Raw genomic sequence first — 12,939 nt, 5'->3', positions numbered from 1 at the left:
AGCTCGTAATCGCGTCCGATCTCGCATTTCATCAAAATCGTATCTCATTGCTTGCGTTCACTTTACACTTGAGCTGAGAGCTCAACTTTAGCCGTGCTAGGCATGATAAACACACCTTTGCTAAATGAACTGTGCAATCAGTTTTCCCAGTCTTTAGTTCCGACATCGTTTCTTCATGGCGGCGCCCATGTGGTCACCCGTTTCAATACATGGGCGCTATCGGGAGCTTTGCCTGTAGAGTTGATTGCAGTAACTGCTTGCATGATATCAGAATTTCTGCATTTGATTTACCATGCCACATTCCTCATTCTTCTTCGGTTCAGCAACTTACGATTGATGACCATGTAGTCCTTTGAGAATCCACACATATTTAGTACTCCGTGCACCTCTGTTGTAGTCTGTCCGCACGGCCGTAAGGCAATCAAGGTCTCCATCCTTGTCAATGTCGAAAATAGCAACGATGTTTTCAAAGTTCTCGAAAACCTGCAACATCGTAGCTTCCATCAGATATTGAAGCACTTAGATGTTGCCACAACTCAAACGAACCACTGTGAGAAGGTTACTTGGTGTCCTGACAAATTAATGGCACCGTGATTATCAAATCCCATCAATACTCAGCTTCTTTGTCGAAGAGCTCAGTAGGTAATGTTAGAACTTTGATTTATTTACTGCGCAACGTCCAATCGGTTACCCACTCCTTTAAATTTCCAAACGCATGAATGCCATTCTAGACAGAGCCTCTGTCACGCCACCGACGTAAGCGTTATTGTTTTCATGACGGCTGACTTTCTGCCTCACCACGTCTTCATCCTGCGTTGCCTGATTATGCAAAATGAGAATTATTCGCTTCGTCAGTACGTAAAAAAAAAAACTCGCATACCCGCCTCACCACAAGACACCAAAAGCCTCACATGAATTCACTTGATGTTTGACCTCCAGCGGAGAATAATTGTATCTTGAGCAGTACTAATCAACTGGGTTTCGGCTTCCTTCTGGCTGCGGCCATACGGTCCAAAAGGCATATTTCCCTGAAAAAATTGTGCCAAGCAGCCTGTGCCATTTGGCCTAACAGATCCATCACGTCTCTTCCTCAATCAAAAATCACCCGTAAATTGCACAATGCAGTTAAACGTGTAGCACGGAAAAGGGAATAAATATTTGTACGTTCCTTTCCGTATGCTGCAATAGCTGTAACCCTCAATTGCCTTTATTTCAATTTACCACCGCTTCAAATTAACGATGAAGAACTGCCTAATTTTTAGAAGCATTTAAAGAAACAGCTGGTGCAGGTAGAACCTAAACTGCACTGTTCTCGTGTTACTGCCGAGGGTTACTGTGAAGAAATGAAAAATTCTATATTACACCACGGACTACCCGTCGTGAGCAAGCACGTTCCAGCACATTAAAGCCAATATAAAGGTTGTGGACGTCATATACAGCCAGCGTTTGTGGGATGCTTGTTGAATCACGAAAGGTATTACATCCTAACCGAATTATTATGTACAGTTCTTGCGATTACGCTTTTATTATTCACGTGAGCTACCACTGCAAAGTGTAGATCCACGCATGGAAAATTCACAGTGAACTGGTCTGAGCTTCTTTGTCTGGCACTGTAGCATTACGCGAATGAAGAAACGGTCAAAATATATTTGAGACAAGCGCTATAAACATGCAAGCATAGGGAACACGGGCGAACAAACGGAAACACAGCCAGAATGCGTCCAGGCACCACCCGCACTGCAGCAGACGATAGGCGCGAGTCCGTGCCCTAACGTCACGCGACCAGCGCTCGCAGTGACCCTGTAGGTCGTTCTCGGTGCTAATTGCTCCTTGTGTGGTGTATTCTCGCTGCTTAATTCGAGCTGAAGCGAAAGGCAGCACGAAGGTCAATCCGCTTGCCATTGTTAGCACGCTTTCTCACTTCGGCCGTTTCATAGCGAGTGTGCGCGGCGGTCATTTAGGGAGATGTGTTCATGTTTGCTTGTGGGCGCGCATGACACCATGCATGCTAATTTTGTTTATAAGTGAATGTTAACGAGTTTCTACGGTCGATAAAGCTGCTATCATACTTCGTAAAGGTGTCTACTAATTTTCCATCATAATCGATGCTTCGCCTTTCGGGAGAAACCGGGATTTCTTAAGGGTAGCGTCTCCGTGTTACGAAAGTGACCCTCTATTTCTTGTCGTCACTGCGCAAAGCAGTTTTGTTTGCCTAACGACGAATTCTGCTTCACCAGTTGGCACGGCAGCAGTAAGCTTTGCACCATGCTGGGCTGTTCTTTCTGCCTCATACTTCAGGTTGTCGCGCTTCTCGGAAACCATGCCTCAACTAGCACCTGTGCAGATCAACAACCACGCGCCGTAGTGGCTTGTAGCTTTGACGTTCACTGCTCAGCAAAGTGTCACGGGATAAAATTACGGCCATGACGACCGCATTTATATGGGATCATGATAAAAAGAAAACACCCGTGTACGCAACTTTAGGTGTACGTTAAAGAACGCGCGGTGCTCAGAATTTTTCCGGAGTCCGTCACAATGGCGTGCGGCCATACCTAAACCTAGTTTTGGCACATAAAACCAGATAATTATTTTTTTTTCACGTCAACAGCAGGGGACCTGAGCTGCAAACCTGACGCGCATTTACTGACACGTGGTAAATCAGACGTCGTGGAGCCACCAAGCTTTCAATGCGTGATGGGCCCGCCTATTTCCTCTTCATCATTGACATCTTGTAACGTGCCTTCTCGGACAGCTATAATACTACTCGGTGCTCTCTGCTTCAACAGTGGTCAAAGCGGAAGCAATCCTAGCAACATCCTGAGACCTTCATTTTCGCGCCTTCTCCTGATTAGCAGAAACATGCCAAATCGTGGTTATAAACCTCATAATGGCTTTTCGATACTGTTGGCGTAGTTGTCGTTTGACTTCTTTCATTCCTCAGAAATCTGCTGGCTCGCAGAAACCGGCAAACGCACCCACCATTCCTTGAAAAAGAATTGTTGTCAGAAATGCTAAATGGAGCACAGCAAGATTAAGTCAATGATACCGGACATGCAGTCTGCACAAAAATGAAATAAGAAATATATCCAAGTTAACAGAAACAGCTGATGACATTGAGCGGTGGTGCTGTAAACTAAACATGTTAATCATGAAAGTAGAGAGTATAAAAATAACAAGAAGAAGCTTAAGACCCGTACTGATTATCGTTGTCAAGTGGTTTCTACACCCTCCCGCCTTTATTAAACAGAGAATCTCAATCGATGCACGTATAGCTAAACAATGCCAACTATGTTATCTTGTGTTGGTATATTGTGTTTGTTATCCTGTGTTTGTTACCATGTGTTTATTATGTTGTGTTTATTATCTTGTGCTTTTTACCTGAAACTGTTTTCACGCTGTATCTTTGTATGTTTACGTGTACCACTGCTAATTGAGCCTCTGTAGGGTGCGTCGGCGTCATCAAGCCTTCTCATTGGCTTTTTTCCGGCACATTCAACATCCGAAAGATGCTAAATAAATATATTCTATTGTATTGTAAAACTCGCGAATGCTGTAGAACAGGTTGACGATGACTTGGTAAACTAAAGCAGGGGAAGAATAATTTACGCGGAAGCTTGAAGCATCTGAAGAACTAAGAAGACAAAGTTAAATGCGAGGTGTCTAAGCAACTGATCCTTGCTGCAACTCCACTGGAGTTATCTAAGTAAGGGTAAAAGTTGTTCCACCTGCTCATCTCCACGCAGCCTGATGCAATTATCATTCTTTTCAACCTTGATTCAACCAGTATAAACCTTTATCAACCTGTAAGGGTCGTTACCAACCTTATCAGAGAAGATTCGACCGTTATTAATCTTTATAAGGTTTTATCAATCTTATCGGACCCGATCCGACCCTTACCAACCCTTATGTCCTTACTATGTAACACTTTATCCATCTGCGCGGAACCATTATCAACCATGATGAGACGCACGCCTTATCAATTCACCGACTGCTTATCTGCCTTGGTTATCCTTCTCAACTTATCCTTATGAACCTTATCGGCTATCAACCTTATTGAACTCGATGCGACCTTAATCATCCCTTATGGTTCTTATCCACTTTATCAGATTTACTCCGACCATTATAAGACATTACCTCAATAGCACCTCATCCATCCGCGTCGAACCATTATCAAACGTGATGAGTGCCACCCTCATCAACTCACCGACTGCTTATCAGCCTGTGTTGGGCGACGCTAAGCGCATTTGCCATCAAAGATCGGTGGCAGCTTGCTCTGCAGGTCCCGACGTGGGACTAGCCGGGTGTGCGACGAGTTCACGTCCTCGGCGGACCTCCCATAAAGTTCTTTCACTCAGTCACTCACTCGGTGCAGGAACGCCACGGCGGAAGCCGAATCCCTCGGCCACCGAAACGTATCAGGGATGTGGCGAGCTTGGCAATAATTTTATCAAAATCGCAAATTACGTAATACCTACAATGCTTCAAACCGGCTCTTCATGTGGTCCTCGAGACGGCTTTTATTCCACAATCACCATATCTTTCAACAAAGCTTTCATAGAAACTGTTCTCCTTTGAAATTTGTTTTGTAGCGCCAGTACAACACATTCATACGGTCCAGATATACTCACCTTCTTCAAGCGTGGCTGTTTTTATTCTTTGTTGTCATTATAACAAACCATTTCCCACCCAGTGACTAAGACACTCGGCATGTAAGCAAAAAGTTGTAGATTCGAACCTCACCACTAGAAATTTTTTAACCGAAGTTTTCTTTGCTTCCTACTCTGATTTTTCTACTGCTATTTCTGATGCTGCCTTGCACGTCGCGTCGAGAAGTGGTTGAGAGCTCACGGCGGGGGGCGGGAGACGATGTAGACGACTTCGATGGCGTTTCGGTAGAGTGGGGCCGCAGTGCCCTCTGACGTGCCCTGACGAACGCCACAGTACCTTGTGAAGCTCGTTGGGGGGCACAATAATGCCCCCCATACGCCGTAGTTATGCATGACGGACCCGCAAAACTATTGTAGGAGCTGCCGCGCGTGCCTCAGCGCTTACGACAGTAACTTCAGTCTAGGTAACAGCAATGACAGTCTAGGTAGGTTGTAGGGGGAATGTTAGTGAGGGCGTACAGAGAGAGGAGGCGTGGAATGGGTACAAACGGATCCCATGTCGACGCATTCAGGAAACGGGTGATTAAGCTACTCCAGTGGGGGGGGGGGGGGAGGAGCGCTCGTGGAAGTTGACATGATGCGGGAGAAAGAAAGTGCCTCATCAGAAAACATTTCTCATTGGAGCTCTCTTCAGTGGAGGAATGAGAGTGAATTAATGACACGTCTCTCTGTGTTCTCTGCCCAGAGAACTCAAACCCTACATGATCACAGCCAACATAGACGTCTCTGACGGCTTAGTTAACGGCAATGTTGGCTTACTAAGGTAGATACAAACTAACGAGAACGACGATGCATAACGCCTGTGGCTCGAGGATCCCAATGCTTCTGTGGGTATCCTTGCAAAGACAAAGGTAATAGATGCCAGGTATACCAGCCTGCAATACGACCCCAGTGGGTGCCCATAAGTAATCAATTAAACTATGGGGTTTTACGTGCCAAAACCACGATATGATTATGAGGCACGCCGTAGTGCACCTAAACCTAAATACACGGGTGTTTTCGCATTTCGCCCCCGATTCCTGATTTCTTTATAACTGAACGCGGCATTTTACACATGCGCCTAAAGCTCGATGCCAAGAATGCACCGGTCCAGGTTGCATGCTCCACGCTTTCGTTAGAAGATATGCTGAGTGGGCTTCTACATACTAGCACGTTGTGGTCGTCTGTTTGTTTGAGGAGGGCCAACTTCCGAATGACTGGAGTATAGTCCAATTCATGCTGCTTGATAAAAATAGTGACCGATAATGGATAAAAATTTACAGCCTATTTATTCTATTACACCAGCTAACTCTTAGAACACATAATACGTAAACATGTTTTACGTTTCGCAGATAAATATAACATCCTAGCCGAATTTTCAACATAAATTCAGGAAAGGGTATTCAACTTGTAAGCAGGTAGTTGCCGCAATCTATAATTTTGCCAAATTTGTGAATAATTTAGGAAAAGTGCTGCGATTTTTATGAAGTTTTCTAAATTTTTCATCAACGTATCACATAATAAAATATGTTACAGTTAAAATATGTTACATAATAAACAGTTACAGTTTTTAAATGGATATCAGTGTATATAAATGTAGGGTGTAGGAATGTTCAGAGTAAAAGCCACCAATCAGCCCAATTACCAGTTAAACCAGGTGTATAATAAGTAAACGTGCAGGCGCACGTTAACAGAAAAGAATAAATATGTAATGTTGGTGTTTGCTTTAGTTCTTTCAATTCATATATATATATATATATATATATATATATATATATATGTGTGTGTGTGTGTGTGTGTGTGTGTGTGTGTGTGTGTGTGTGTGTGTGTGTGTGTGTGTGTGTGTGTGTGTGTGCGTATAGGATAGCCACAGAAAGCCCTCTGTAACATAACGCAGTATAGACAACATTGTGCTTTTTACTCAGAGAATAACGGTCTGTGAGATCGGTTATTGTAAAAGGGACACCAAAGGAAAGCTACGAAGTCGACGTAGACTTTGAATATCACTCCAGAAACGTTGCAGAGTTTGTATCACGCCAAGAAAAAATTCAGTTTACGTGAAAATTTTGTCTGAAGGGTCCGAATACCCTTTTCCTAATTCAGATCTCCCGCCACTCAACCATGGAGTAGTGACGTTGCATTCGCCACCAGAAGCAAACGCGTGGCCATGGAGGAACCTAGGCAAGATCGAGCGGTGGATTCGCCGGGGTAGTTGCTTTTGGTCAAGTGGCGTGGACGGTTCGCACATCCCGCAACTTCACATCGACGTGGAATTCATTGCTACTTGCAGTTTGTGCGAGTTTCGCGAGCCACGAAAACCAGCGCAGCACTACGTAATAACGAAACTACTGAAACTCGAAAGCGCACCCGCCGTGGTTGGCTCAGTGGCTATGGTGTTAGGCTGCTGAGCACGAGGTCACGGGATCGAATCCCGGCCACGGCGGCCGCATTTCGATGGGGGTGAAATGCGAAAACACCCGTGTACTTAGATTTAGGTGCACGTTATTGAACTCCAGGTGGTCAAAATTTCCGGAGTCCCCCCACCACAGCATGCCGCATAATCAGAAAGTGGTTTTGGCACGAAAAACTCCATAATTTAATCTTCTTTAACTCTAAAGCGCCAACAGTGCAGAGTCGAGTGAAGATGAAACCTTTCCAGTAGACTAGCTGCGTAGTTGTCAAGGATAATGACAGTTAGTTTTGTTTTCTTAAATGAAATAGGAGTGGACAGCTTTAGTGGCATTTTTTTTTGTTTTATAATGCAACACAATAATGGTTTATAACTATCGGCTGAGTACTAGTGACAGAAGTTGAATGAGGACTGCCTTCCTGATGGTGTCAGTACCTGAATGTATCCGAGAAATCTCTAATTGTGTCCTGCATTTACCTGAATTTCTCGATTACTAAGGCTGTCTTCGCAATAATATTGGGGCCCTAGATATTTTTGAGCACTAATCTATTTTATCTTTACCTAAAACTTTCCTTTAGTGTCCCTTTAAATGATGAGTTTGTATCCGTTTCATGGTTCCAGCACTCGTGAATATCTAAAAATTTTGAAACAACTGCTTCTACCCAGTATCTCACAAAAAAAACGCCCTTAATGTTTCATGGACACTTCAAGAACTTGTTTTTGTCTGAGTTGTCCTATTGCAAATATAAAATTTCAGTGATATGAGTTGGACTCAGCATGCTGGACATGCCACCGCTAACGCATACCGCAAGGTATAATTTTAGAAGAGGTCTAATGATGGCTACCCTAGCTGTTCGAAGACTAGCGTAGGAATTCAATGTCAGCCAAATTTTAGAGTGTGGTTTTATAATATGTGACCCCTATAAAAGTTTATACTCGATAACTTCAGAAACTCTGGAATAGAGCCATATAGTTCTGCTGCAACACTTTGAGATGCAGCTGACTTACTGAACGTCGAGCCCGTCCTAGCTTACTTCGTTATCAGAAAAAAACCGTCCTTGAAGACTAGTTATTTTATGAATTTATTAAAGAACACTATCAAATTGACATTAGTGAGTGGGCTTCTTTTTCAGTTGATTATTACACGCATTTGAGACGCGACCTAACCATAGTGCTGTTTGTGTCTGCAATGATTGTTTTATTTTTTATATTATGCAAAAGATCCGGGGCTAAAATTGTCTTAGCAACAACATTGTACTAGCACATTCGTTACCTGTTTTTTCACCTTGACTTTATCAGTGAATTAGAGTCTGGTTCGCTTTCAGAGTTTTCTGTAATACTGGTTTCCTACTAATTTGTCTCTTTTATGCAAGTAATTTAACCTGTGCTCTGTTTTGTCTTTAGATTGCATTTTCTCTTACATTGCACTCCATCCTGGTAAAACCCCTGTAATGGCAGTGGCAGTACCATTAAATAAATAACCACCAGCATCAAACGTCTGACAGTAATTTCCAATATTCATGATGCATCCTGCATTTTCATAGAATCTCAAGCATATTTTAATAAATATCACAGGTGCTGGTGCTTCCCCTCCAGAAAAGCAAATCCTGGCCGTCCGGCATGCCTGCGACCGTGCCGGTGGGCTAGACCTGCCGGTCTCGATGTGGGACTAGCCGGGTGCGTGACGGGTTCGCGTCCTCGCCGGACCTACAATAAAGTTTATTCACTCACTCACTCTAATCACATGTCGCGACACGGTGTTCTAGATCAAATAATTGCCCATTTTCGTAAATACTGTTTGCGCGGATATCACCAACCACCTTTCCTTTACTTCCACAGGCGCCTCACCTGATCATCATCATCATCAGCCTAGTTACGCCCACTGCAGGGCAAAGGCCTCTCCCATACTTCTCCAACTACCCCGGTCATGTACTAATTGTGGCCATGTTGTCCCTGCAAACGTCTTAATGTCATCCGCCCACCTAACTTTCTGCCGCCCCCTACTACGCTTCTCTTCCCTTGGAATCCAGTCCGTAACCCTTAATGACCATCGGTTTTCTTCCCTCCTCATTACATGTCCGGCCCATGCCCATTTATTTTTCTTGATTTCAACTAAGATATCATTTACCCGCGTTTGTTCCCTCACCCAATCTGCTCTTTCTTATCCCTTAACGTTACACATATCATTCTTCTTTCCATAGCGCATTGCGTCGTCCTCAATTTCAGCAGAACCCTTTTCGTAAGCCTCCAGGTTTCTGCCCCGTAGGTGAGTACTGGTAAGACACAGCTATTATATACTTTTCTCTTGAGGGATAATGGAAACCTGCTGTTCAAGATCTGAGAAAGCCTGCCAAACACACCCCAGGCCATCCCTATTCTTCTGGTTATTTCAGTCTCATGTTCCGGATCCGTGTTCACTACCTGCCCCAAGTAGATGTACTCCCTTACCACTTCCAGTGCCTCGCTGCCTATCGTAAACTGCTGTTCTCTTCCGAGACTGTTAAACATTACTTTAGTTTTCTGTAGAATAATTTTCAGACCCATCCTTCTGCTTTGCCTCTCCAGGTCAGTGAGCATACATTGCAATTGGTGTCCTGAGTTACTAAGCAAGGGAATATCATCAGCGGTCTAGATAGTCTAAATATTTTGGTCTAAATAGTTTACGTAATTATTTACGTGTTCACTTTGAAAATGATTGAAGGATATGAAAAATAATTTGTGGCAACGGTTCGGACGAACATGTCATTTTAAAATTTGAATACCAAGATAATAAAAAGTTAATTCTGAATTTTTAGTACTTCTTTTCTTCTTCATAGTGAACAAATATGTAGCAAAAGGAATGTGAACAAATTTCTCCAAATATAAGCGAAGTACAGTGGTCAAAATTATTTTGACCTGCCGTTTCAAGGTAAGAGTATGGTCTAAGACTGGCGTTTGCTGCTTCTGCAAGGACTGTGTGTCTTCTAGAGGTACATAGCAAAGATATATAAAATAAACGCTAGCGTAAACAAAGCAACCAATTTTCGCAATCACGAGAACATGACCACGACAGGCATTGAGAATAGACCAAGGAAGCCTGCAACTTTTGTTCCAAAACACCTTCATGTGCATTCACGTCCAACATTCTTGTGAATTATGCTGTTGTGCAGGTAGGTGAAGAAACGTAAATATAAAGAAACAAAATAATGTTTGTATTTGTCTAGTTCTCGCACATATTTCTTAGCCCAACAGTATTGTTCAGCTGCCAGATAATGTATCAAGAAGTAACGTATAAAGCATTGTACGCAGTTGTATGGTTATATTGTTCATCCTGAATTAACTTTTCCGAGGATAATGAGCTGGAAAGAAAGCCAGCCCTAATGCTGAGTGCGTCAAGAGTGGCTAAAATATGTTTTACCATTGCAGCTTCTCCGGGCTCCTGAGGAAGTTGGTGTTTCGGTTTGCCGTTCGTGGAACAAACTGTCAAAGCGTAAATGATCAAAACGATCAAGCGCTCCATGGAGACCACCAACATTGTCGATAAGACACTGGTGATCACCGTTGGATGCCCCATGCTTTGTTCGTATATATAAGCAATAATGGTGGCATTGAGCCTTAGTCGTTTTGTTGTAAATACTTTTAGAGTCGTAGTGCAAATTGATTTGGAACCCAATCAAATGGCTTGGCAAGAGAATGACAAGAGTTAATTTCGTTGTATAGAGCGCGACATTTTGTCATAATTTACGGCACTGCTCTGCTTGCGAGTTGACTTCTTATTTCAGACCGGCTAAAGAATAAATATGTCAGGGCCGAAGTCACCCATCCGCTTTACAAATAGTCATATAGGTCCAGTGCTACGAAAAAAACAGATATTTGGGCATATTGGTTCACTTTGATTTGTTTCTTTTGACAGGCACAGAAATTACTTCCGGCTTGTTCGAATCAAGCAGTGAAGGCACAGTTCAAGCTGAGTGGGGAGCGTGCCTTCTGGCTGTATATGACTTCGTAAGTGTGACCGATTTCGTAGCTGAAGGCCTTACTCCCGTTAGTAAGGTTCCTGCGGTCTACGGGCCCTCACAGTAGACCTAAAGAACGCCGCCCCCTACTGCTCTACACCGTGCGCGGTTATATGTGCTCGCCTCTCTTTCTCTCTCTCTCTCTCTGTTTGTCCCCCTTCAACTCATTTTCTCCTTTTTCCGTGCAGAGTAGCCAACCCGAAATACCTCTGGCAAACCTACCTGCCTTTCTTTGCAGCACTTTCTGTAACCGTCGTGGTTGCTTAGCGGCTATGGGATTTGGCTGCTAAGCACGACGTCGAGGTACCGAATGACTGCCACGACCGTCGCATTTCGAGGGGGGCGAAATGAGAAAATACTCGTGTAGTTAGATTAAGCTGCACGTTAAAGAACCACAGGCGGCCCAAATTTCCGAAGTCCCCCTCTACGGCGTGCTTTATAATCAAATCGTGGTTTTGACACCTAAAGCCCCATAATTTCATTTTAACGCAAAAGCGCTAAGGAGCCCATGTCACAGAAAATACGACGTCGGCGTCCGGCGTCAGCCGTCGCAAGGCAAAAATATTTTTCGTACCACGTATACCCATGCATTCCATATGACGCGAGGAATTGACTGAACTAATTTTCTCAAGCTCAAATACATAGAAAAATCGAAAACTACGACTTCCACACAACCTACAGACAACATAGCAATCGTACCGTAATTTGACTATACAAGGAAATATAATCCTGTTACGCTGAAACCAAAAGCGTGCGCAGCCTCATCTATTGTTGAATCCAACAGGGCGACTGCAATTAAAGTATTACAAACTTTCTGAGAGGAACCTATAGGTGCTCCATCTTTCTTTATGCGTGTTCGTCCTCCGAGGACGCTGCTGCTTTTGTTGCATTTGTGTTAATGGAAGTGATTGCTAACCATTTCTCCCACACAAAAAAGAAACCCCTTCAGAGACACGAACCAGCCGCGATGCGCCGTGGCGTTCACAGACCAGCCTCGGCGCCCGCCATTTCACGCGCGCTGGCGCGATGGGTGTCTTGGAGGTCACAGGGTGGCGCGCCCGGTTCCTTACAATAAATCCAGCTGGCGCTCGCCTCTGCCGCATCGCGGCCCACGTAAGAGACTGTGGTTCCACCACAAAGCTGGCCTTCCTGCATAGCGTTCTCGGCAAGCGTTTCCAGGTAAACATTACGGTGACATACGCTCCAGTTGCCGGGAAGCGTAAGAAGCAGTCAGGGATTTTTTAATGCTATCGCGTTCCACTGTTAAAGGCGAAGTTTAAAAGCGTCCTCAAAATTTTTTTAGTCCTTTTCTGTCCCTCCTAGCTGTTGCCAAATTTGCGCTCCAACGCTAAAAACGAGCATCATGCGCTCGCTTTGTTCCTGTACAGGTTGGTTTGTCGTCTTTAATGGCACTAGTCGTTTAGAGTTCGTGCTAGAATCAAAGCAGCGCAGAAAAAAAGAAATCTACGCATCCTCAATCTATTGCCGAATCCAAGAGCGAGACTGCAATTAAACTATTACAACCTTTCTGAGAGAAACCTAGGTGCTCCCTCCTTTTTTATCTGTGTTTGCCCTCCGAGGACACTGCTGCTTATGTTGCATTGCTGTTAATGGAAGTCATTCGTAACTATTTCTGCCATACAAATAAAATAAAAACGGATCCAGCGTATTAGCGGTTCCTAAGATTGTTTTTCCCAGGAAGCTGCCAATCGTCGTAGTGAACAAAAAAGAAAGGGCAGAATGCAGTTAACGGAGGTGACGTTTTGAGCTAGTGTACCCTGTTTATGTCGCAGTAATTTTCTCGAACTTTACTCCAGCAGATCACTTCGTGGAGCAAATGTGGCATTTTTTGCAAAACTGTCTGTAACATGTACTCGTTTCTTTCCTG

General features: G+C 43.9%; 1 protein-coding gene across 1 annotated transcript in view; it reads right to left on the bottom strand.

The window, feature by feature from the left end:
• The window catches only part of LOC135897703 (uncharacterized), a 41,091-nt gene that overhangs the window by 14,887 nt on the left and 13,265 nt on the right, over positions 1–12,939 (bottom strand). The window contains exon 2 of the mRNA XM_065426423.1: positions 332–483. Coding sequence (XP_065282495.1) covers positions 332–483 — 152 coding nt within the window. The remainder of the gene's footprint in view (positions 1–331; positions 484–12,939) is intronic.

The sequence above is a fragment of the Dermacentor albipictus genome, chromosome 1 (assembly GCF_038994185.2).
Source record: "Dermacentor albipictus isolate Rhodes 1998 colony chromosome 1, USDA_Dalb.pri_finalv2, whole genome shotgun sequence".
Taxonomy (NCBI): domain Eukaryota; kingdom Metazoa; phylum Arthropoda; class Arachnida; order Ixodida; family Ixodidae; genus Dermacentor; species Dermacentor albipictus.
This window is presented reverse-complemented; position numbering and strand designations above follow the sequence as displayed.